Below are 27,037 nucleotides of genomic sequence, written 5' to 3'. Positions count from 1 at the left end.
GAGGAATATCCCACAAAAACACATGGAGTTGATTTTGGTTCAAGTTTATGGTTAGCATAAGGTTTTAACCATGGATAGCATAAACAACCAAAGCTTCTTAATTTTTCATAGTTTGGTAGTTTCCCAAATAATTTTAGGTATGGAGAATCATTTTTCAATGTTGGGGTTGGAAGGCGATTTATGAGATATACTGCTGTTGAACAAGCATTTGTCCAATACTCTAATGGCATAGAGGCATGGGCTAAAAGGGAGAGTGCGGTTTCAACAATATGTTTATGACGTCGTTCCGATAAACCATTATGTTGAGGGGTGTGGGGAGGTGTTGTGAGACGAGAAATTCCATCAATAGCTAGATAGTCTCGTAAGGCCTCATATTCCCCACCATTGTCAGAATATAAAGTAATAAGAGGAAGTTGAAAATATTTCTCAACAAGGGCTTTAAAGCGGATAAATATGGTTTTAGTATCCGACTTTTGTTTCAATGGATAAAACCATATGTATTTAGAATAGTGATCCACAAATATTAAGTAATATTTATAACCATCATGAGAGTATATTGGAGAGGTCCATAGATCGGTATAAACATATTGAAGTGGAGCAGTGGAGGTGATAGAAGAAGTGTGAAATGGTAACTGATGACTTTTATTGCAGGAACATGAGTTGCAATCAAGGGTAGAAATACTAGGAACATTTAACTTATTTGAAGATATAAGTTGTCGGAATACTTTGAATGATGGGTGTCCTAGACGATGATGCCAATCTAAGGAGGTTGCTTTTGTGCTTGAGAAGACTTGTGGGTAAGATGATTTGAACTCATAGACACCCGATTTAATTGGACCTTGTAAAAGAGATGCACCTGTGTTTAAATCCTTCACCTAGAAACATGTAGGTAAGAATTCTATCGAGGCATTGTTATCAATACATAACTGAGAGATGGATATGATATTACGAGCTATTGTGGGAACATAAAGAATTTTAGAGAGTTTAATAGTAGAGGAGTAATGAGAGAGAGTAGTAGAACCAATATGAGAAATGTGTAGCCCTGTACCATCGCCGATAATTAGATCGTCTGTACCATCATATGGAGTATGAAGACTCAAGTTGTTGAGATCGTTTGTGACGTGATGTGATGCACCACTATCAAGAAGCCAAGTTGAAGAGGTCATTATTTTTTTTTTTTTTTTTTTTTTTTGAAAGAAAAGAAATTAGGAATTTAGGATCAAGAATCTGATACCATATTAGGAATAGAGAAGAAGTGATAATATTTTATTGACATATGTGACCGATATATATACTATTACAATGCTAGTGATTAGCAACTAAGAAAGGTAACAAAAGATTACAAGGCTAGGAAAAGGGAGGAAATTAAGAGAGAATAATGTGGAAATTGTATACAGCAATAATCATGGATAGAATCAAGGAGCTAATTAGTAGGAGATCATAGTCCATCCTTATCACCCCCCAAAACCACTTATAACCCCAACGAAATTACCCAAATTACCCAATGAATTTTCTTTAATATTCGAATTTCTGAAAAATTGCAGTTTATTTTGTGCTGTTGAATGTTGCAGAGGCTAATTCTTCCATCTCTTTCCTCAACTTCCAGAACCTTCTTCTTCCTTCCGTATTCTCCTCGTTTTCTCTCTCCTCTAAGCAATCATCATCTTCATCATCTTTGTGCCTGTAATTCAACTATGCCGCGGAAAAAGGTAACTTCAATTTTTTCTTTTTCTTACAATTTTTTATGATTTTTTTTTTTTTTTTGACAATTAGGTTTTTGATTTTATTCGTGATGAAGTTCTTGTAATGTTTAATCTGGATGTTTTGTATAATTTATCTCCATTTTTGTTGAATAGTTTAGTATAATTAAATGTTGCAGTATAATTTCAAATAATTTTGGTTTTAATTTTTAATTTTCGTATGATTCAGTGTTTAAGACTTTATACATTTAAAATTTAAATAGTGATTAAATTATTTGCGGCAAATGATATTATGAATATGTATGTTGAATGTGGTTATTTGGGGACTGCACGCCACCTGTTTGACGAAATGTTTCACAGACACTGTTTTGATTAACATCGTGATTGATGAGTATGTAAACTGTGTATCATTTGATTCCTGTTGGGATGTTTGAACAATATCGGCATCGGTTCGTGGTTGGAGAGTACACCGTGGGTAATTGGTACTGTTCGTAGTAATCTTTTGACTTTGTATATTAGCAGCAATTGCAAAAATCATTATAGGGTTGAATCTATTTAATACTATTTGTTAATTTGGAGATATATTTGAATGGTAATTAATGTGAATATGTGATACATTTAGTTCATTCTTAATTGTGATAATCCTCATTTAAGGTAACCAATTTCATCTTGCAAGATATGCGTTTTGTTAGTTTGGTTAAACATTTTTTTTTTTTTTTTTTTTTTTTTTTTTTTTTTTTTTTTTTTTAAACAGTTTGGTTAAACATTTAATTCAAACAATTCCTTTGGTAAATATAGAATTCGATATCAGTTTTGTATAAACATAGTGCACAATTATCACAAATTCATGACTAATTAAAATTTATCCGAAACTACTAAATTATTTCTTAAAAGAAACCAATATTATATCCCAATTTCAATATGCATTTTGTAGGGAGAGGAGATAGATAGCTGCTTACATGAAACTTATCTTGCAAAGTGTTACTTAATTTCTCCAGCCACATTTCCACACTCTTAATTTGAAATCTTGAAATTGATTGAATTTGGGGCTTTGTCCCATTTTTTGGATGTATGGGAATTTTGGAGTAATGTAGTTTGAAGTAAGTAGGGCATTTGGAACGGACATGTCAAGAATATTACTTGGAGCATGAATGCAATTTATCGGGTATAGTTATGTTGGGGTGGTTTTGATGAGAGATTGCGATTATAATTGGGGAAAGGCTATCAAGTTTGAGTAATGGACGTAATGGTTGGGGTTTTGAGTGAGGGAATTGAAAAGTAGTGTGAAGAATAAATGAATAATATGAAAATGCTGATGATTCTGCAGAGGAGAGATAGTAGAGTTGTAAAGAGAAACCTAGAAATGAGGGATTAATGGTAGAAATGCAAAGTCTGGATTGGTTTTGTTTCAACTTGGGATCATCACAAAAATTCCCCTGTTTTTTGGGAAGATATTGTGGCTAATTTTGTAAATCCTCAGTATTTGTGTTAGAATGGCGTGATTTTTGCTCTTCATAGGTCTTCTTTCTCCCACCTATTTCCATTGGTGCATGCTGGATTGAGCTGGAGATGGTAGGAAGATGAAATGGACTAGTCCAAATAGGTTTGAGTCTGAAAATGAAATGCTTAATCATTTTTAGAAGTGAGAGCAACTTTGTCTTTCTATATCTTGTTATCATAACTGCTGGCTGATATGGATGTAATTACTGAAAATATTTCTTTAAATAAAGAGAAATTTTGTGTGAATTTTTTAGGGTTCCTTGTTCTAGATAAAGATCTTTATGTTATGTTTTCATACTTGGATGGTTGGTGTTGTTTTTGTATTTGAATTTGTGTAGGGAAGAGGTAAGGAGGAAAAGTGGAAAGTAAAGTCAGCTCCTGGTGGATCATCGTCATCAACCTTAGAGATAGAAGCTGTTGTTGATGATTTCAGTGGGCTTAACATACCAGAACAAAGTGGGAAGACAAATGCTCCTATAACTCCTGTTGCATCGGTCCGACATCAGAGTGCAATGCCTGGACAGAAGGTGCTTTGGAAACCCAAATCTTATGGAACTTTGAGTGGTGTTTCAACTGCCCCTGAAAATGAAGTTGTAAATGAAATCAAGGCAAAGGAAGTTAAATCAGCTTTAAGTGAGAAGAATAATGCTTCTATGAGCACATTGTTCAGTGGGAAAATATTTGAGAATTTTACTGTTGACAGCTCCACTAGTTCACTTGCCCAAATTAGAGCTACCTTCTATCCGAAATTTGAAAATGAGAAGTCTGATCAGGAGGTACAGTTTTTTAAGTATTTCTTGTGAATTCTGTTTGAGTGGATTGTTCCTTACCCAATATGATGTTACGAAATATCTGATTATTTTTATTTCTGATGACTATTACTGGTTTAATTTAAAGTTGGGATTTTCCATGCTTCTACAATGCTAGTTTTATGCCAAATGTAAGAATACTGAGGGGCTTTCATTCCTTTAGGCACTGTACCAGCCACAACTTTTACTAAATTTTAGACTTGGTGCAGAAGTCTGCCTTCCATATGGATTATGGACACTATTTTGTGTGTCTTGTGTGCTAATCCACATTTAAATTGGTAGTGGTAAATCTAGGTATATATTTCTTGGATGCCAATTCCCAGCAATAAAGAGGAAGGCTCACATTTACTAAATAATGCTTTAGGAATTCTGCCTAACAGTTGAACTTTGATGATTAAACTAGCATTTTAATTGGTTTGGTAGAAGACAATTAAGAGGAGGAAGTAGTCTTATCTTGCTCTGCTTAAACTATAAGCTATATTCAGCCATTGAATATTACTTTCTCTTAAAAAATCTCTCGGATCATGTTGTGCTTTGAAGGCTTGAGTTATAGGCAACTACGATCAATTTCTTTTTACCAAAATAGCGGCTTTAAAAAGTTTGGTTATCTCCTATTATGTTGAGATAATCATGGTTTGTCTAATCATCAATATGTTGTGTAAGTTTATCCGCTTCTATTTCATAGAGTTTCCTTCTTTTAGGCTTTTAGCAATACCCTTTTGTAGTTTAATGTCAGGTTGCACTTATCTGTGTTTCAAAAAGCTGATAAAAATTGATATCAGGAAAAAGCTAGGGGAACATAATTTATATCATTGCTTTGATTAAAAATATTTAATTAATATATTTGTGTAGCTATTTTTTTATATTTTTTCATGAATTTCCCTTGTAAAGAGTTTGACCCATATATGGCCCAATCAGTATCAGACCTTGTCACTTGTGGTATCCATATTGGTTTGTTGTGTGTATACCTGTAGGTCAGTTTTCCCGCTTCATTTTAAGTTATTTGTTATAGCAAGCTTTGCACCAATATATGGTCCAATCAGAGTATCAGACCCTGTCACTTGTGGTATCCATATTGGTTTGTTGTGTGTATACTTGTAGGTCAGTTTTCCCACTTCATTTTAAGCTATTTGTTATAGCAAGGTTTGCATAAAATAATGTGTAAATATGTATTTCTGTCTGTTTGCTATGTTGCAGGCACAATTTGCATACCTACTGCTAACTATTTGTTTGTTTTTTTGCTTTACTTGTATACAGATTAGAACGAGGATGATTGAAATGGTTTCCAATGGCCTTGCCACCATGGAAGTAAGGGATAAATTTTTACTTTATCAACTAATTATTATAAATGCTATTGATTTTCTTACAGTACAAAATGTAGTCATTGAGTTATTTAGTGTTTTGACCTCTATAAGTTGATTTTTCGATCAAATGCAGGTATCCCTTAAACACTCTGGGTCCCTTTTTATGTATGCTGGGCATGAAGGTGGAGCATATGCAAAGAACAGCTTTGGAAATATGTATGGTTTCATGTTTCCTTGTGTTATCAATATGTCTCCTTTTTTGTTTTATATAATATCTGATATTTTCCTCCATGCTTCTATTCTATAGTTTTACTTTATATTTTACTATCAGTTCCTGTCTGTGAGATTATCTGTTGCAGAGTATATAAATATCCGATCTTGAATTAAATTGAAGTCTGACAACTGTAAGCCTTGAATAATATCATCAATTTCTTATGCTTTGTACCTATTGTTAGTGCAGACCCTACTTTACAGTAATCATATCCCTCAGTTGGCTGTTTTAATTCCTTATACAAAGGTCTTTCCATGGTGCAGATACACTGCAGTTGGTGTTTTTGTTCTAGCTAGGACGTTTCGTGAGGCTTGGGGCAGTCAAGCAAGTAAAAAACAAGCAGAATTCAATGATTTTCTTGAGGTGAGCCTGCTATCTATAAATGGTTTGTGAAAACTTTTAAATTGAATTACCTTGATGTCATCCGTAAATGACAGGAAGACAACTGATAAGCTTAGTTTACAATTTATTTAGTATACAGTATCAGTGGTTACTATCTTATCTTTTGAAGCTAGATTATGTTACATTTTGTTTTCATTTTGTGGTCTGTCAGAGGAATCACATGTGCATTTCAATGGAATTGGTAACCGCGGTCTTGGGTGATCATGGTCAGCGTCCTCGAGAAGATTATGGTGAGATACCAATTGTCTACGTTTTCTGTACTTTGTGGGTGCTTGCGTAGAAAAGGGATGCTTTCTTAATTTAAATAGTAATTGTGCATCTATCTGGTGTGGTCATAGGAAATTGGAAGACAATTGAAAGTTTCTGATCCAAAAGGGCTGTTTCTTAAACTAGATAGTAAAAGTGCTGTAGCATTTTGTATTGATTAATCATTAATGATCAAAACATTTAATCAGTCCTTGCTTAAGAAAAAAAAAAGAATTATTTAGTAAGTACTCTATTAAGACACCTTGATGCCAATTCACAGTAATGCAGCCCCCGACACCTCACTTTATGTTGCTTTGCAGTTGTTGTGACAGCTGTTACAGAATTGGGACTTGGTAAACCCAAATTTTATTCTACCCCTGAAATAATTGCTTTTTGTCGGAAATGGCGGCTTCCAACAAACCATGTTTGGCTGTTCTCTACAAGGTATTTAATAAAGTTGTTTCCAGTTTGATCTTTTTTATTGATAGCTTGTTGTAACAGTCTTCAGATGAAAGTTTCTGCCTGTATCTTTTGTATAACAGATGAAAGTTTCTGCCTGTATTTCTTTGTTTTTGGAACATTTGCACTATTTATGAAATAGGAAATTTTGAGGGGAGTTTAGGTGTGTGGAGGGAGGAGGGATCCATTTTCTTTGAATGGATGATAGTTATCTTGGTCAGGGTAAGTGATTTTGCTAGGAATTAAGTATCCAGTAACAATACTCAGAGAATAACAGAATTAAGAGGAAGAAGAAGGATAGTTTGTATTGATGATTAGCAAAGTTCAATCAATACACCTTTCATTTGAGAGGAAAGGAACTCTCCAAAACTAAGCAAAGCTTAACAATAATTTTCTGGATGATTATTATTCCTCCTACTAAGGCCTATTTATAGAATAAGTCTCATAACTAACTCTAACTTATTCCTCAAGTCACTACTAATAGGCTAAGACTAATATGCCCTTCCCTTAGAAATCGATTCCTTGCATTACCCGCCGCTCAAACTTTCACCTTGTCCTCAAGGTGGTTTAAAATCGGAACTGGATTCTCGACCTCGACTACGATTCTCGACCTAGGCAACAGTGACTGAGAGTGCGCTGCCATGTACACTAGAATTGGCATGGTAAAGGGCAGATTGGGCTATGATTGTTGGGGAAGAAAAAATGGGCCTTAAGCCAATAAGTCCATATCCCAATATTTGTGTCTTCCCTTGTAAGGAAAAAAGGCTTTGTAGGTAAGCAGATCCAATACAACTTAGTAGCCCACTGTTTTGATTTGGGTTGGATTGCAATCTGCTAGCTTCTTAGTTTAAGTAGCACGTGACCTAGCAGAGTACCCATGTCATCAATTTGCTTTTTTACCAAGTTACCCTTACTAGTACCTTCTACTATCTTCCTCTCCAAGCTAGCACATGAATCATCAAGGCTTCCAGTAATTTCTCTTCTGGAAACAACCGTTAAACCACCTCCCATGAAACCTCTCATCATCAATCTCACCGCCGACAAAAGAGCACAGTTATCCCACCACCAGTAAAACCACTAGAAAAATCACCATCCCGTCCTACAATCATCGAGGGGGAAGGATCGATCGTACCGGCGATTCCACCACGACCAACGCTGCTTATGTCACCGTCGGTCTCATACCCTTCGCCACCGTCATCTCTGGCAAACCAACAGCCGGGATCACCTCCAGAGCCACTTGCTTCAGACCCGCCCCTCACGAAGACACCTTGCTCGAGTTCTCCAGCCATAACTCCCTCAAAATCACTGTGAAAACCACCGGCTCGCCCAAAATATCCACCACCCAGCTCGCCGACAATTTCCCTTGGACCTTCACCTGTAAACCCATCCCCGAAATCACCAAGCCTTCCCCCATATTTTAGTTTCCTTGCAAAACCCTCAACTCCGCAACCAATTTCACCGTCAATTTTGTCAGGGCCACCCAAAAAATCACCACCACCACCGCTACCAAACACGAATTCACTAAGAGAATGTCCGGATCTACTTGTCTTAGCATCCTTAAACCAAACTTCCGATCTCTCCAGTCCTCCAACTGACATCACCACATCCGCACCACTGCAACAACCACCAAATAGGCCGTCGGCAGCAGAGCAAAAGTATTGTTCATAGTTGCTCATCTCCAAATCGGCTGTCTCCTCCATCTTGATTTCTACATCACCGCTTGGAAGGTCAGTGGTGGTTGACTGCTTCTCATCACTAAGTTCATTTTCTTCCTCCTCGAGCCCTTCCCGAATCAGACTTAGCTCCACTCTAATTCGAGAAAATGCTTCTTCAAATATCTTCTCCAGATTTCTTTGAAGGTTATCAACAATTTTCGTCGTGGATTCCTCCATCCTTTCGGAGAATTGCTCAAGTGAATGGGACCAAATCAAAGCTCCGGCGAGCGACCTCCATTATATATATATATATATATATATATATATATATATATTGGGTTTTTGGCTGAAAACAGAATTTCAGAGGCTGAATCTGATACCATTTGCTAGGAATTAAGTATCCTGTAACAATACTCAGAGAATAACAGAGGAATTAAGAGGAAGAAGAAGGATGGTTTGTATTGATGATTAGCAAAGTTCAATCAATACACCTTTCATTCGAGAGGAAAGAAACTCTCCAAAACTAAGCAAAGCTTAACAATAATTTTCTGGATGATTATTATTCCTCCTACTAAGGCCTATTTATAGAATAAGTCTCATAACTAACTCTAACTTATTCCTCAAGTCATTACTAATAGGCTAAGACTAATATGCCCTTCCCTTAGAAATCAATTCCTTGCAGATTTATTTTTACTCTCATTTTTATAAACCAAATCCTTTTAACTGATGGATGTGGTCATGAATTCATGATCTCAGTTGTGTAACCTCTTTTGGGGGCTACGGGGATGGCTCATTGGCTCTCATGGTTGCAGTAAGCTCAATGCAAGGGATCATCCCAAGCCTGGTATCCATTAGACTTAGGCAAGAAGGCCCAAGAATACTAACAATTGATGAGAGGGAAGTTGTTAAGAAATCAATTTTGGGGGAGGGTAAAGTAGTAATTTATGATTAAGTTAGTTATTGAGTTTGTTATTTTGATTCCCTTTGCTAGCAGCTTCTAGAGTTTGCTGGTTAATTTTTGGTATTAATAGGAGATGGGGGTGAGGCGGGAATGTATGCAGAAAATTGTTAAGGAAAGTTGTTTGGGAGAGCACCTTCCTCTCGAAAGAAGGCCCTGTATTATTGAATACTCTGTTTGATAATACAATCTATCCCTTGGCTGCCATTTCTATCTCTTTCTAGCTTATTATCTTACTGTTCTCAAGTTAATTCCTAGCACTCAAAAGCCTAGTGATGTAGTAAGAGTTACTGCTTTTTTCCGTTGTTAGGTTTGAAATGACAAAGCACCTTGGTTTTTTAAATTTGTTCAGGCATCATTGTACTTTATGTGTCACTGCAAGTCAGTTGCTTCTTGCTTGCCTATAATATGAACCTGTTATATTACAGGATTTTATGTCATAATTATAGAAGTGTAAGGAAGCTTCAAGAGTGGCAAAGTGATGTGATCATGAAAGAGGTAGGGGAGGACCTAAAAATACTTGGAGGAGGGTAATTGAGTGTAATATGTGCCTTTTGGGATTGAGGAATGGAGGAAGAATATCTACGCTTAGGACATCTCATGACTCTTAGTTATATACTTTTTTTTTTTTTTTCCTTTTTACCTAATGTGTGTTGCAAACTCTATTTATTTTCCTATCTCTTACTTGCTTGTTGTTCCTCTCTTTTATCTCCTCTTAACCCTCATTTATAAAACTTTCTCATTATTTTTTTTTTCTTGTGATCTCTTTTTGATTTTCAGTTCACATTGCACTGACAATTTTATTTTATTTTATTTTTTTCTGTTTTTTCGTCAACTTTTTAATATTGTCTCTTTATCTTCTCTATTCCATATTTTGTGGACGGTTCTTTATGATGATTTATGTTAGATGACTTCTAATCATTTTGCTAAGGCTTGTTGTTTGTTTGTTTGTTTGTTTGTTTGTTTGTTGTTGTTGTTATTGTTGTATAGACATGTATCCTTGTGCCTAGGCACTGAAGCTAAGGCTTTAGGTGTTGAGCGCCTTGCCGCCTTTATTGGTCTAGACAAGTCAGGTTAAAATCGGGGCACAACACCCTTATATACACCAAATAATTTTTCTTAATTGTGCCTCACTTTAATGAAGTGCGCGCCTTCCGCCACCGACCCCTGTAGCTGCACTACACAGTGATCTATTTCATCACAATTGATGTATAGGGCCTCTTTTCTTCGAAGTTAGTAGTTATATTCGCCTTAAAATTTCCTCCGCTTTCTCTTTATCTACAATACAGATTGTTTGAAAAATTAGTGAAGATAGTATATTATTATCCTGGACTTTGTAATAGGTAGCTTTATTCTTATTTCATTTTTCATGATGAAAATGTATCTGCAGGAAGTCAGTGACATCGTTTTTTGCGGCATTTGATGCTTTATGTGAAGAAGGAACTGCAACATCTGTGTGCAAGGCATTGGACGAAGTAGCAGATATCTCTATACCAGGTGGCTAATAAAATAATAAAATAAAGAAATACTGCCTATCTTATCTTAGTCAATATTAAGTTGGGTGGGTGTAAGAAAATGGTATTAAAAGTAAGAGTGGGTGGAAAGGTATAATAAATATTGTGGGGGATAAGGATGGTAAGGCAGATAATGAGGTTTGCCAAAAATAGAATTAAACACAAGTATGTGTACTTTTAAGAATCAGACTAAAATTAAAGGTGTAAAGAAAGGAGGTGGTACATTATTTGGCTATTTTTCTAAATTTTTTTGTAACTAGAAAGCATAAAACTGCATGTGATAACTACTTATGTAGAAGGCTTTAGATTAACAGTAGAAATGTGCGTGTGTGTGTGTGTGTGGGGGGGGGGGGGGAGGGGGGGCAAACAGTTATGATAGTGATCTTTATTTGTGGATACATTGTTTGTAAAAAAAAGGCTTTAGACAGTAGAAATATGTGCGTGCGCGGGGGGGGGGGGGGGGGGGGGGGCTTGTAAACAGTTATGATAGTGATCTTATTTGTGGATACATTGTTTGTAAAAAAAAAAGGGTAGGATTAGTTTGATTGGGGTCATAATCTTGAGTAGTGGTCGCTGGTATCATGTGGGGGATGGACTTGTGCATTGCTTCATTGCCCATTTTCTGTGATGAAGAATGAGTAATAGAATGGTAGTTGATTTTATGTCTTTCTTTGTTTAGGAACAAAGGATCATACAGAGGTGCAAGGTGAAATTCTTGAAGGCCTAGTTGCTCGTATTGTAAGCCCGGATAGCTCAAAACATTTGCATGAGGTTTTGAGGGACTGTTCTCCTCCACCAGTAGAAGGGGGTATGATCTGCTGCACTAAACTTTGTATTTGTGAGTTGAAGTTATAGTTCTGTTACTGACTCACTGTTCTTTTGCACATGGAAGCTTTCTTCTCCTCCTTTTTTTTTCCCCTTTTTTTTCTCTCTCTCTCTTTTCTTTTCCCCCTTTTTTTTTTTTTTTTTTTTTTTTTTTTTTTTTTTTAATGAATACCACAGATATGTAAACATTGAAGCTGATGTTGTAATGAATTTTGTTTGTGGCACATAGCTTCTTGTGGCATTTGCAAAGCTGGGAATTTTCATGTTATGCAGTTAAATAGAGTTAAAACTATGCTTCACGTGTTGCTTTCTGTTCGCTAAATGTTGCAGTATTGGATATAAATTTTGTTAGGAATTTACTAGGCAAGCCCTGTGCCGTGGTTTTACCCAATTAGCTTCATGGCCTGTTTGAGGATGTGTAATTCTTGTCAAATGCTGAATTTGGCTCAATTAAGCTGTGTGTCTATCTAGTGCTGGATTTGGCTCAAATTGAATTATAGAGAAGAGCGAAGGGAATATCTAGAGATTTGAGGGAAACTAGAGTGTACCCTTGCTAATGCACGGGATATAAGAGAAAGTTATGTTGTTTTCCTCTATTGGATATGTTGATGCCCTAGACGCCAATAGAATTGCAAGGATTGGGTTTGAAAGCATGTGGTTTAAAGTTGGTAATTTGACTCTTAATAAGCTGATATTAGAGGAGACATTTGAAATTAAGGGGTATTATTTGTTTTGCTGATGTACCTATTTTTCATCTTGAGGTGTTTTTGTATGATGTACCCACTTCTACTTTATATTAGTATTGGCACACGCATATTACCATCTTAATTGCACACCTCACCGTTTTTAGACCTTTCCACTCACGTGATTGTAGGAGTTCTCTCTCTCTCACTCTCTCTCCTTTTTTTTTGGGCGGCTGAATTATCATACTTGTGCTATATTGTTGAGTACTTGAGTTAGATCTATTGATAGTTGAAAGAGAGTGTAGTGCCCAGACTGCCCACACAATAGAAACAAATTTAATAAGCCAGATGCTTACTTTTCCTCTGAATAAGAGAGACTTATATTGTATTGTTTGATAGAAAAAAAAAAGAAAGTAATTTGATCCCAATTTTTTATCATGCATGTGAAATATTTTTTCATAAGCTATGGTTGAAATTTGAGTACTATCCTGTTTACCCATTTGCTCGATGTTTTCTTTTTTGCATATATTTTCTTTCTTATGGGAATATCAAGTGTTTTAGGTGAAGTTTTAGACTTTTAGTTTAAGTCTTAATGATTTTTTTCCCCGATTCGCAGCCAAGCTGGATTTAGGACCAACATTAAGGGAAATTTGTGCTAAGAATAGATCTGATGAGAAGCAGGTGATGTGACTTATTCGTTGTGAAGCTTGTTGCAATTGGTCTTTTTCTTTATACGCTGATTCGTTGGTCTTGGAAACTGTTGTGCAGCAAATCAGAGCTCTTCTGGATGAAGTTGGTTCCACCTTTTGCCCCAGTTTTGTTGATTGGCTGGGAAAAGATGAAGGTGGTGATCATTCCAAGAATGCTGATAGATCTGTTCTCACAAAGTTTTTGCAAGCTCATCCAGCTGATTATTCAACTAGAAAGCTGCAGGTTTGACATGATAATTTGCAATGTATTCTTTTGATAGATTTGTTTATTGTCGTTTGTATTAGTCTCACCTGGGATACTTAAACTGTGGATTTAGTTTTGTGGCACTTAATCAATTAATTGAGTGCTTTCTGCCGGTCATATATCAAGTTGTTGATTGCTTCTTCTTCATTTCCCTTGGTTGTCTGTTACTCTGTCTGTCTTGGTTCTTCTATGTTGTTGGTTCTATCTTCCAGTTTCCTTTTCCCCCATATTATAGTGCTTGAATAGCCTGAGTAATTTATCACTTAATGTGCTTGTCTGCCATTCCATTTACTGCTTACAGGAAATGATCCGTCTTATGAGAGAAAAAAAATTCCGTGCAACCTTCAAATGTTACTATAACTTTCACAAAGCTGGTACCATCTCAAGTGACAATATACATTTCAAGATGGTCATTCATGTTCACAGTGATTCTGTGTTTAAGCGATACCAGAAAGAAATGAGGTATTTATTCTTAACTTTTTTGTATGTTATCTTATGGCACTGCGTGCGATGCATTGTATGTCTTAACATAAAGGATGTTTTTGTCTTCAGGTGCAATCCTGGCTTATGGCCATTATATAGAGGTAAGTTTTTATCTGTTTTGAATTTGAATGTATTATTGATTTGATAGGTTTTTATTGTTGTTTGGTTTTGTATTTTGGGTAGAGGTATAAAGAAACACATGCTTGTGAATACTAAACAGTCAGTAACTAATGCAGTTAAACAGTTTTGAAATACATACCCCGTAACTAATTACTCCCTGTCCCTATTTTTTTTTGGCCCCATTTGACTTTTTTACGGTCTCCAAAATGCGTCTTAAAACGTATTTAACTCCATTTCTATATGCATAAAAAATATAAATTATAAAAACTTGATATTATTAAAATATATAGTGAGACGAATTCAACAAGACCCCACTTGACTATATTATCTCTTATGTATTAACGAGAATTCACGGTAAAATTTTTTAAAATTTGACCCAATTGTTTGCAATAGGGCAAACTGGAAAAGTATCTTCTAATATTTGTAGAATTATGTTTTTTTTTTGGTGGGACACTTACTATTCAATAGTAATGCAAACTATATATAGTTCAACTTTTAATCAATTTTCTTTGTAACTATATTTCAAATTTTATGTACAATTACATGGAGGATATGAAGATACTACAATTTTCATCATTTCTCATACTTTATCTATGGAGTACATTTTTTTTAAACTTATTCACTTTTTCCAATTAACCTAGAAATAAGAATTTAATAATAGTTGTACTTTTGGGAATGAAAGGAAAGTGAATAGGAGATCAAAATGGATATAAGAGAATAAACATTGAATTAAATCAAACATTACCTTATATACTAAAATTTGTTTTCATGTATTTGTAAAAAAGATGGTCAAAGTGAAATACATGAATTAATGAATAGTAATAAAAAAAGTCAAAACAAGTTATTTGAACCGGTGAATTACAAAAATTAATTTATTTTAGATTATTCATCAATTTAATAATAATTTTGTTCAAAAAAAAAAAATAAAAACTCCATATAATTTGTGAACCCTGCTTCACACGGTCACTATACTAGTATATCACTAGATTGTACTAATTTTTTGTCACCCTACTTGTATCATTTATATTCATATCTTAATTTATCAAGAATAAAATGTTCACCATTTAAGATTTGTACTATTGAATTGAGCATCTCTATTGGAAGGTCTGAAAATAATTTGGTTTTCAGGTTTTTTTGTTGACATAAACTTATTTAAAGGAAGCAAGCATAGAGCTGCTGACAATGGGAAAGAAATGAGTGACGACAACAATGTGAATGTTAGTAGTGATGCATCTGAAGTAGATTCACTAGCTGACGAGGATGCTAACTTAATGGTTAAATTGAAATTTCTCACATACAAGGTAGGTGAATATTCTTGATTGGTTAGGCTTCTTTTGCATGCATGTACACCTGGAAGTTTGATGTTGTGGGTGTTGTTTATTCACCTCATACTTTGCAAGTTTGCATCAACATTTAAATGTTATGAAGAGGCTCGGTTTTAATTATGGTATATTGATGTCCTTTGATCATCAAATGATTGGTCTCTGGTTTTTGTGTGACCTTTCTTTGTTTATTGTCTGTTGCAGTTGCGAACTTTCTTGATCCGAAATGGTTTATCAATCCTTTTCAAAGATGGTCCTGCTGCTTACAAGGCATATTATTTGAGGTTAGTTACTTTTCAATATTGTTTCTATGAGACTTGAGGATAAAAAGAGAGATGATAAGATACTATGGCTTAGAACCTCAAGACATTAATTTTAGCTATGACAGTTTGACACCTTACCTCTAGTCTTGGTTGAATCGTCAAGGTTACCATTAGTTGAAATTTAGTTTCTTGAAAAGACCAAGGCTGACTTGAGCATCTATTTAGAAGATTTTTTTCCCATTGTGGTCATTTTCTGTCTTTGTGCTACCATATCTTTCCTCTATGCTCTTTCCTTTAAAGCTCCTCCATCTAAAACAAAACTATCAGGGTAATAGCTGAACCATTCTCTCTAAGGTGGTGAGACATATTATTTCTCTTTAAGATGTTTGCTTGTCAATTGACCTAGTTTTGTACTTGTTAGTTGAGTCTTGTAGAGAATTTTTAAGAGCCTCATGGATAAGGTATTTTCAATTCCGATATATTCTAAAATAGCCCATTTTTTTTGTGGAGGGGGGGGGGGGGGGGATGGGGTTGGTCAGACTGTCGAAGAACTAGTATACTAATTAAACAACCACCAAAACCATCATTTGCATAATGTATCTTGTCACTGGAAGAGTATGGGTGGCTGAAATGTACAACTTCTCCCCCAAGTCATGAATGGTCACAATTCTCGGAGCATCAAAATATTTACCGATGATAATGTTGCCATTAAAAATTGATCTGCCATATCCTACCATGTATGAGTGATCACTGTGTGCCACCTACTTGCTGGCTCTTTTTGGCCTCATCCATGTGATAGGAATATGTTTTGGTCTCTCTGCATGGCCTTTGGATGGGTATTTTTCTTAGTTTTCCTTTTGAAGGTCACATTAGATGGCTGTAGAAATTGCTTTATAAGACATGTTTTTATAGCTATTTGGTAATTATGGCTTGAGAGAAGGCTAGTGTTCTGAATGATGGATATTTGTTTGGTCTTAATGGGTAATGGTGGTGTCTTGTCTGCCTTATGATCTAGGAGTTTAATGTCTAATACATGTAATGGAAAAGCAGTAGAACTGTGAGTTTGTGATCTTTTTTATCTATCAAAGGTATGATATAATGACTAGCTTTTATGGTGAACTATTGCCTTTCTTGATAAGAAATATTTGTATGGCAGACAAATGAAAATCTGGGGCACCTCTGCAGCAAAGCAAAAGGAACTAAGCAAGATGTTGGATGAATGGTAGTACTGCCATTACTGGAAATATTATTATTGTTTCTGTTTTTGTGGCTGTATTTGATATGTAAGGCGGTGCTATCTTGAAAGGGCTGTCTATATAAGGCGGAAGTGTGGTCACAAGCAGCTGAAGTCTAATGTTTACCTGAGTGAGGCTGAATCTTTTCTTGAACAATATGCGAAAAGGAGCCCTGCAAATCAAACACTCATAGGTGCAGCTGGAAATTTGGTAAGATCTGAAGATTTCTTGGCCATTGCTGGTGACATGGATGAAGAGGGTGACCTTGAAAGAGAGCGTGAGATAGAACCTATTTCACCATCTCCTATTAAAGAAGCTGTAAGAAAAGAAGGCCTTATAGTGTTCTTTCCAGGTTTCTACCTCTTCTCTACACAAAGTAATTAGTGGCTTATGCCCCACAATATACTTACCATTTACTACGATATAGAAAAGTGATTAAGGTTTAGGAGTGAAAGAAAAGTATTGTATGATTGTAGTACAATGTCCTTTCATAAATTTATGTGGAAGAGCATCAATTCCTTCGTTACATCTTACTGTAGTAACAATTAGTAGAATTAAGATTTACTATCACAAGATTCACATCCTACAATTCATGTAAAGTTCCAACCAGTATTTATTCTTTGATAAAACATATCATTCTATGTAGCCACAAAACTCAATGGATAACCAAACATGCTACCCTTCTAATTGTTATCCTTTCTAGTCTGCTGGAAAGAGAACTCATCTAACCAATTACCCAATTAATCCCATAATATCAAGCAATTGTTTGACATTTTTTTTTACCAGTTTAAGATATGCTGGGATTCATATATTTATTCTGATTAGGTGAATTATAGTTTTTCAGTAATGTGAATATTGTCAAAATTATATTCTACATTGCTTTCTAATAGGTGTTAATTTCTTCCATGATCTTTTCAGTGATGACTAATGTTGCTTTTCTCATTTTTGTTTTTACTTGATGTTTTCTTGCAGGAATACCAGGCTGTGCTAAGTCTGCACTTTGCAGGGAGCTGCTAAATGATCCGAGCGCTTTCGGAGAGGATCGTCATGTCCAAAGTTTGATGGGTGATCTTACGAAAGGCATAATATTCTAACTATCTGTTGCATCCATTAGCATAAATATGTTATGCCATCGAGTTCAATATTGATATGTCAATTTCATTGCCCTCTTAAGTCTTTATGATTTTGGTTGTATTAGTATAGTTGGTGAATGTGTAGTGTATTTGCAGGACGATACTGGCAGAAAGTTGCTGAAGAGTGCAAAAGGAAGTCTGATTGCATTATGCTTGCTGACAAAAATGCACCAAATGAGGAAGTATGGAACCAGGTAAGCACAAGTTTTATGGATAGTGTCCATTGTCTGTGAGGATGGCATCTCTTTTTTCTTTCATAATTTTTTTTGTTAAATATTTGTAATTTACTACTCCCTCTGTTCCCTAAAGTTCAACTTTTCTTTCTGTTTTGGGCGCTTCAAAAGTTCAAATGTTCAATTCACTTTTAATTTATTCCATTATAGGAAAAACCCTTTTGCTACCTTACCTCTCTAACTCAATGCTGTTTACACCTTTCCACTCACTCTCGAAGTTTCTCTTACTTTATCAATCTTTTTCTTACACCCACTTACTTTTAAGGGTTGAACTTTCAAAAATTAAGGGTTTAATTGATTTTTGATATTTAAACTTTATCATAAAACTTGTATTATCTTGTTGTTATGAGATAACGTTTGAGCTTTCTCACAAGTTACCTTTGAGCTGTTCATACTTCCTTAGAATCTAAAGTAATTCGTAAGCGGACTTGTGACTTGTTGTAGAAACATAAATATAAAATGTTATACCTATGTGTTTGTGTGTGTGTGGATTACTTGTATTTTACCACCGAATATGTGCGTGTGTGCATTGCTTGGATGTTGCTGGTCTTTTTGGTCTCTTCCTATTGTTGTTAATCTCTTGTTTTAGTAATTTTGTTTGTCGTCCAGAATTTTTTTTCAAGTGGGCATGTGTATTACCTGTGTTGTCAATGTACTGAATTCAAATGCCGTCCATTGTACTAGATGAATGGATTTTTGATGATTAGAATTGCTTGAGTGGATTTGAATGTTGCTCCTATATTGCAGATTGAGGAAATGTGCCGAAAAAGCAGGGCATCTGCCATTCCAGTTGTACCTGATTCTGAAGGTATCTTTGACTTCATCTCTTTCTAATCTGTCTACTGTAACTTTAAAGAATTATAATGAGAGCACTATGTAATAGAAGGAGAAAACAAGATTTTGAAATATAAAGGTGGAATAATGATGCTAGGTCTCTGCCAAATAATATGTATGGCTGTATTGGGCTTCTGTCAATCCTGCAGAATCCTTATCCAACCTTGTTAATTAGTTTTGATCCCCACTACAATTCAAGTCCAACATAGGCTGCATATCCATTGCTTGTGATCTGAGTGAACCTCCACAACATATATATTTCACCCTATCTGATACAATTGTTGCATGTTGTATAGACACGACTATTTATAAACCTATTTTGATCTGAGGATTTGACATTAGCTACTTCTGTGAAAATTCGAAACAATAGGTACAAAACACCAAGTCGTGAATCCCGAAGCACAATACTTAAGTAGAATATGCCTGTTAGCTATTCAACATAAACTTTGTGATTCATGACGCTGAAAAGAAAATGTCCATTACACTCCACAATTGTCTTCTTAAATTTTTATGTGAATGCATAGTCTCTGGTACGTGCTCTCACAAAGTCACAAGTGGGAGAGCTATATTGCTTTCACCACTTTCTCTTTGAAATTTAAACCGACTCTGCTTTAAGTGTTCATTATGAGTTGTCTCAAGTTGTGAGAACCATGGCTTGGTACGCTGAGTGGATATATCATTCCTTCAGAAGCTCTTTTATAAGTGTATATTTATGAAGTGTGAGTTATAACTCTTTTTGTTCCCTCATGTTTGCTGTTGGTCCTGTACTTTCATAAGTCTTCTTCCTTGACTTTATTATATGTTTTATACTTTTATTTATGGCGTTAGTTTATGACATACTACAGTAAAGTTTCTCTGTTTACCATTTTCCTGGATTGATGTAACTTTACGGTGGGTTTCCTGTTGTGCAGGCACTGATTCAAATCCTTTTTGTTTGGATGCATTATCTATTTTTATGCTACGCGTGCTTCAACGAGTAAACCATCCGGTATTGCTTTTTTTCAATCTTATTTGGATGAGGTTATTTATTACATTAACTTATACTAAAGATTATTTCTTGTTTTCTATGTGGGGCAGGGAAACCTTGACAAGGCATCTCCAAATGCAGGTTATGTACTGCTTATGTTTTACCACCTATATGAGGGCAAGGTATGATAGTGTCATTTGTCTTGAAATGATCTTCAAGTTCATGCATTTACATTTGTCAATTTGACTATCCAAAATTTACATTACGTATTTGTTTAAACATTTGTCACTGTATCTATGATCTCCTTCCATCCACCTTCCCCAAATACCAATATGCAGCAAACTAGGATAATCTGATTGGCATGGAGTTACTAAATTATTTGATTCCAGTGTAGCTACTTTGAGAATTTCCTAATTATTTTACTATTTTGATCTTTTCTCCCTAGAGCCGTAAAGAGTTTGAAGCTGAATTAATTGAACGCTTTGGTTCAGTTGTGAAGATGCCTTTGCTCAAAGCTGAAAGGTTTGTGTCATCCTAAAATGGAAAATTTTTGTTTATTACTATTTTTTCTTTCCGAACTCAGAAATCTCTATGTTTGCAAAAAGAGAGTTCTAGATGTTCTTTTGTGCTCTGGTTCTTCTTTAACATATGCAGAGGCCTTTTTAAGTCTGACTTGTAACTGGGCATACGCCACTGCTCTCTTCTCTACCTCACCATATAAGCTACTAGTAAATGATACTGTCTATCTAGGATGAGACCAACAATGACATCTGGGTTTTCGCCTTCCCTGGGCTTAGGGAGGTCAGGGAATTTTTAGTCATATAACATCTCTGGACTCCTGCAATAAGGAATAGACTGTCCTTGATTGCCTAACTTAAAGCTCATTTTACTTGGATATTCTCTTTGTATGTGTTTAAAGATGAGAGGAAAATGTTCCTATTAATTGTACTACCTCCGTTACACAATAGTTTCAATGTTTTTATATGCTCATAATCCAATGAATTGGAATAGATGAGATTGGACAAGTATTAATGTGCCCCATGTGCATCATTCTAATTTTACTGCTGCTTCACGGTACACTTTAACTGCGTAAATTAAATGGGAGTAATTAACTGTTAGTAAGACTTAATGAGGGGTTGTTTGATGTTTTAAAAATTGTTTTATAAATTTAAGTGAGATTAGGGTACTTGTGTTGTTTGATCGAAAACATTACTAAAGAAGTAAACAGTGCATCTATTGTGAAATGATGAAGGTAATATAAACTAGAGATCAGAGACCCAGGAGTCCCCCAAGATATACAATTGGAATAAGTGATGCCCCTGTGCTTGCTGTTAAGATGGTTGCAGCAATGATGAAGGGGGACAGGAAGGGTCTACAACATCCAAGGAGATGATGCCAGCATGTATCTCAGTTTAAAAAACCTTTTTAAATGATGTGATGTTGGTGATTCTAAATTTACAACTTCATTTGGTGGTAAACACAACCATATATCTCATTTTAGAAGATTTGGTATACTTATCATTTCAAACCTCTCTACTTCCCTCTCTTGTTTCTTACTTTTGTGGATGAAAATTTTAACCTAACACTCTGCAAAAGAATGAGAAGGGGGAAAAATAGATCTATAGAAGAGAGACAATAGAGAGAAATAAAGAGACTGAATAATTTGAAAATAGGAGTGAAGAGAGAGAATAGATGAGATAGAAAGGAGAATAGGAGAGTGAATGTGAGATACAGTATGTCAGTAGGAGTAAAGGGCGCGAATGCGCAACACCTGTTAAAGGAGTAAATGAGTGATATTCGTTTGGGTTTTTCAATTTTTTATGACTACTATTCACATTTTGGAACAGATATCCGATATCTGATTCCTAGTTTCTTCAATATCAGATTATTCGATTTTGATAATTTCACTATCCGATCCTAAATTGATTTCGAATATGATATCCATAATTTTCGATCGGATTTTTTCAGATATATGGATAGCTTTTTTTTTTTGAATAGATATATGGATAGCTTTGCTAAGCTCTAATTATGATTTTGGCTTTTTTTTTTTAAAAAACCAAATAATTAATTTTTATAAAAAACTAAATAAATACCCCTCCCCAACTGATCCCTTTCTCTCTTCCCCTCCTATTGTTGCCCCTTCTCCTTTTTTCTTTTTGCTACGAGATTCAAGGTGAGGGGCTTTTTCGGGTGTGTGTTGGGTTGATTCAGGGTGGGTTTCGGTGGTTAAGGATGGATTTCAGTGGTTAGGGTTACATGCGTAGTGTTCAAGTGGGTTTCGGGGTGACTGGGATGGATTTTAGGGTGGGTCCGTGGGCTTGGGTTGGTCTCGGGCAGCAGGCAGGGCCGCAGGGGTGTGGTCTGTAATGGTCGGCCTTTTTTTTTTTTTTTTTTTTTTTTGAAAACTAATGGTCGGCCTTTAGGTGGGGTTTGTTGTGGTCTGGCAGTGTGGGGGCTGTGTGTGGTGGGGAGGGTATTTTTAAAAAAATTATTTAATTAAAATAATAATTTTAATTAAAAAAATGCTAGGAATTGGATGAACTAAAGCAAGGATTTCTGTAATGACAGCAATTAGAGTAAGGTTGAGGATAATTTGTATTGAATTGATCAAGGTTCGAGAGGTAATTAGAGTAAGGTTGAGGATAATTAGAGAGCTCCTTTTGTTCAAGAGGAAAAGAGCTCTCCCACTAAGCAAATGCTAAATAATATTCTTTTGATGATTATTACAGGCTTACAGCAGAGGCCATTTAAATACAACTAGTTTTCCCTTACATCCCTCTAACAGAAAGATTCCCCATAACAAACTTTTCTAACAGAACTTGACACCTCAGCCCCTCACTTTTCAATTGAATTTACTGCCCTTGCCCTGCTTCCTCCTTGCATAAGTGAACACACACTACTACAGGCCTCGGTGCATTCGTTGCAAAATTTTTTAAAAGAAACCAATGTTATTATGATGTGTTTATTAACCTATACAACCAGTTACTGCCTCACATTAACAGGTCATGGCTTAATTTGAAAATATAAACTTACTTTTTAACTCCTAGTTAATCAAAAGGGTTGACTTGTTTTCCTTTAAATATTCAAGAACCAAAAGCTTCTATAAACGATTGAATTTACAAATTACGGAGTTAAAAACTTCAGAAAAGAAACACACTGACTAAAAAAGTATGAAGAAAGTTCAAGCTAAGATTTTTTGTGCGAAGGATATTCTAAAAGATTTACTTGTCTTCCAGTGCTGCATACCCATGTCACCGCATTTTCAAGCATGAAACAACCTTTCTTGAGGCCTCATCAAATTCCTAGGCAAATCCCCATATCAAAGGTGAACTTAGTTGGAATCTTGTTGGCTTCCTAACCTCTCACAACTCAAAATAAATAAGGCTATCAACAAATGCTCCATTTAACACAAACCAATATGAATTTTTAATGGTATAAGTGTATAACATTCATGAAGCTGGTGTTGTCTGTTGATTTGTTTTATGGTATGAATTTTTTTAGGGGCATAGTATATGACTATTTGTGAATTTTTTATTACTTAGGGCTTCTCTACCTGATCCTGTGAAATCCGTGCTGGAGGAAGGGATCAACCTATACAAGCTACATACAAAGCGGCATAAAAGGTTTGTGTTTGATATGATATGTTATATTGTTTTGTGCTCGCAATATTCAAATCAGACCATGGCTTGCCATGTGATGTCTTATTTGAATTATGATTTTTGTAAGTACAAAATCTTATCGGTAAATAGGATTTTTGTGATCATATTTAAATGAAATTTTTGTTCTTTGACAGTTTCTTTACACTTTAGTAAGGGATTAAATGCTCTATGTCATCGAATAACGGAAATTGAACTTTTTGCTACAGACTTCATTTATGAAAAAATAAATGAAAGAAAAGCGATTAATTGGTCTCTTGAACTCATAAAGCTCTATTTAGTTTTTCCCTTTTTAGTTGAGATGTCTTAGATTTTGAGCTGTTATTAAAATGCAGAATGGACTCGACTAAAGGCTCCTATGCAAAAGATTGGGCAAATTGGGAAAGGCATATGCGAGAGACTTTATTGTGCAATTCTGAATACCTTAACTCTATTCAGGTAAACTTTTTCTTTTATTATTGGTTGCTATTTGTTTTAAGAAATTATAATTATTATTAACATCATCTTAAGTTTTCATCATTCTAGGCTTCTCTCTGGGTTTACATTGCCTTTTACTGAAGTATTGATTGATAAATTAGGCCACTGAATTTTGATATCACCTGTTGAAGGACATAGATTAGTGCATAACATGCTGTTTAAACAACTATTCTAAAGAGTTGTAATTGAGAGAAACTGAGGGAATAGTTATAATATATTATAAATACCTGTAGAGTGCTGTTAGAGAATTTTTGAGTCAAAGTATAGTGGTTCCTGAAATTGTTAACAAACAAAATTATATCTTTGTGGGTGTGTGTGTGTGTGTGTTGGGGGGGGGGGGGGGGGGATGAGGGCATACAGTGAGGTTTCATGGTGGGAAGTTGGGATGAAGGGGTGGGGTTTTACCGTTTCAAAGATGGGGTGCGGTGGGGTTTGGTTCAGGGTTTGGACCATGCAGTGGGTGCGTGGAGGGGTTCGAGTGAGTGTGTTTTGAACTTTTGATGACCACAAAGGTGGAGGGGTTCGAGTCAGTGTGTTTTGATGATTACAAAGGTTAGTAACTGTAAGATTAACAACTCACTATATAGTATTTTCCAGTAGTCCCTCACTCTCTAGTAAGGCTGACATTGCCTCTTTTTTCGCAAATTCTATGAACGGAAACATTCATGATATATATACTTTAAGTCTGGAATAAATTATTATGTCATTTGATTAAGATTTTTTTTTTTTCAAATAACAGCAGAATATTCTGAAATATTAGGTGCTGAATTGCAGTTGAAGATTAATTTCTGTGGTCACTATTATTTGCATGTACAAATTCCAAATTGGCTGAGGACTGTATTTGAATTTTACAGGTTCCATTCGAGAGTGCTGTGAACAGTGTGTTGGAGCAATTAAAAACAATTGCAAAAGGTGATTATATAACTCCTAGTTCTGAAAAGAGAAGGCTTGGAGCAATTGTCTATGCTGGTGTCAGTTTGCCTGTTACTGAAATACGTCATCTTCTCAGTTATGTAAGTGTTTTCAAATTATTCAATATTTATTATGGATCTGATGCTTGCATTGCATATTAATCTCAACTTCAATTATTACATTTGCTATCTATTGACTAGTTAGGTTTCTTACAGCCGTTTCAAACATATTTGCCTTTTCTATAAAGTCCTTGAATCAGTATTGAGGAACTTAAATCCAATGAGAAAGATGTCATGGGACTACGCCTTTTTGTTTCCTCCCTTTATTCCTACTAAAGCTTTATGGGTAGTTAATTGATGTGGAGTTTATTTCAGAACCCACGCTGGAATTTGCTCTTGTATTACCTATGACAACATTTCTAAGATTTGATTCTTGGTGCTCATACTGTTAGTCCTGTCTCACGAATCTGTCAACCTCCTTTCTTCGGTATAGTTGATCCTGTTTTCTGCATTTAATTTTGGGAATCTAATGTTTTTTTGAAGATGCTACTGACATGTTCCCATCTTACAATGGATTCAGTTCATTGATTGTTAAATTTTTTAGATAATATTTTCATGTCCTTGACCGTATAACCAGCAACTTTATAACCCAAACCTGTTGATCCTCCATAATTTTGGTACCAAAAGTGGTTAGCGGTAATTCAAAGGTAGGGAGTGTCCTTATTTACCTATCTGCCTAAATTGGAGGGGCTTACTTGTATTTTTCTGAATTTGTAGTCATCATGTATATGACCCTAATATTTCATCAATATTTGGAAACTCATTTCTGGCTTTATCTTGTACTTTTATATTGATTTTTGCAATTTGTTTTTGCCTCATCTGCAGATTGCTGATTACAACTCCAAGGTTGAACCTTTTTTTAGTGACAAGAATTTGGAAGTCAACCTCCAGAAGGCTCATGTTACTCTTGCTCATAAGAGAAGTCAAGGTGTCATAGCAGTGGCTAACTTTGGTCAATTCCTCAACCGAAAAGTAGATGTCAAGTTGACTGCTTTACTGATGTCTGATAATATGGCTGCCTTGGAGGCACACATTGGCTCAGTGGATGGTGAAAAGATTGAATCCAAGAACGAATGGCCTCATGTTACCTTGTGGACAGCACCAGGAATTGCTGCCAAAGAAGCAAATACTTTACCTCAGTTGGTGGCACAGGGGAAGGCATCTCGTATTGAAATTGACCCCCCTGTTGTTATAGTAGGCGAAGTGGATTTTTTTTAGTGTAGTTCTTTCTGGTGTCCCTTGAGCCTTTGTAATTGATTTGTGCATTTGCGGCTAATAGATGTAGTGATGTTGAGTACTAGGTGAAAATTTTGGTAGGACATTGTTTGAGTTTCGCAGTACTCTTATTATTGAAGAATATCTGTTCTTGCTTCCATATGTTCATGTTCTAATTGATACTGAAGTTTGTAAATTCTGGTGACTTTCTTGAACTCTTATGGTAGGATGTAAATGTTGGCATACAAAGTAGAAAACCAAAAAATTGTACTCTTTATTTTTAGATAAAGCGATTAAGCCCTAATAGTTCTCAATTGTGCAATTAAACCCTAATATAATTTTTGGATCAATTTATTGCTGGAAATATGACCATTCAACGGCAAAGTTATATATTGGTAATTGGGATTTTTGAATTTGGGCGAATGTTTATACAAATTATTGCTGTGGGGTTCAACTTATTATTATTATTTTTTTTTAATACTACCTTCATTTCCGAAAGAACAACCCATTTGGCCTAATTTCAGTCCCAAAAAGGAATGACCCATTTGTATTAAAACACCCACCAATTTGCAACAATATTTGCGCAAAATTAGCTTTTCCATATAAAAATTTGATTTTCTATTTATTTTTATTACTTTCTCTCTCTATTTTTTTACAAACCCCGTGTAAATATATCTGTTCAATAAACTTTTACTTCTTTTTATTTAACTTTCTTAATACCTGCGTAATCAACTCAAATGGGCCGTTTTTTTGGGGCGGGGTAAGATAATCAATTGACTAGGCTAAACATTAGAACGCATTGTATTGGTAATCCTTTGTCAATAAGCAAAAAATAAGAACGCATAATG

General features: G+C 35.3%; 1 protein-coding gene across 1 annotated transcript; it reads left to right on the top strand.

The window, feature by feature from the left end:
* Window positions 1-1,313: 1,313 nt before the first annotated feature.
* Window positions 1,314-26,493, top strand: LOC145619083 (tRNA ligase 1-like). Its single transcript, XM_081673683.1, has 27 exons — window positions 1,314-1,709; window positions 3,539-3,976; window positions 5,267-5,317; window positions 5,447-5,529; window positions 5,848-5,947; window positions 6,138-6,216; window positions 6,553-6,676; window positions 10,695-10,801; window positions 11,498-11,626; window positions 12,943-13,007; window positions 13,095-13,259; window positions 13,582-13,742; window positions 13,833-13,864; window positions 15,012-15,184; window positions 15,410-15,489; window positions 16,625-16,690; window positions 16,775-17,055; window positions 17,676-17,783; window positions 17,933-18,030; window positions 18,817-18,877; window positions 19,815-19,891; window positions 19,981-20,052; window positions 20,316-20,392; window positions 23,413-23,493; window positions 23,862-23,964; window positions 24,858-25,016; window positions 25,800-26,493. The coding sequence occupies exons 1-27, from the start codon at window positions 1,563-1,565 to the stop codon at window positions 26,190-26,192; spliced, it is 3,510 nt and encodes a 1,169-aa protein (XP_081529809.1). The 5' UTR covers window positions 1,314-1,562; the 3' UTR covers window positions 26,193-26,493.
* The last annotated feature ends 544 nt before the right edge of the window (window positions 26,494-27,037 follow it).

The sequence above is a fragment of the Chenopodium album genome, chromosome 27 (genome assembly GCF_948465745.1).
Source record: "Chenopodium album chromosome 27, dcCheAlbu1.1, whole genome shotgun sequence".
Taxonomy (NCBI): domain Eukaryota; kingdom Viridiplantae; phylum Streptophyta; class Magnoliopsida; order Caryophyllales; family Amaranthaceae; genus Chenopodium; species Chenopodium album.
The sequence above is the reverse complement of the archived record's forward strand: the minus strand, read 5'-3'. Positions and strand labels throughout refer to the sequence as shown.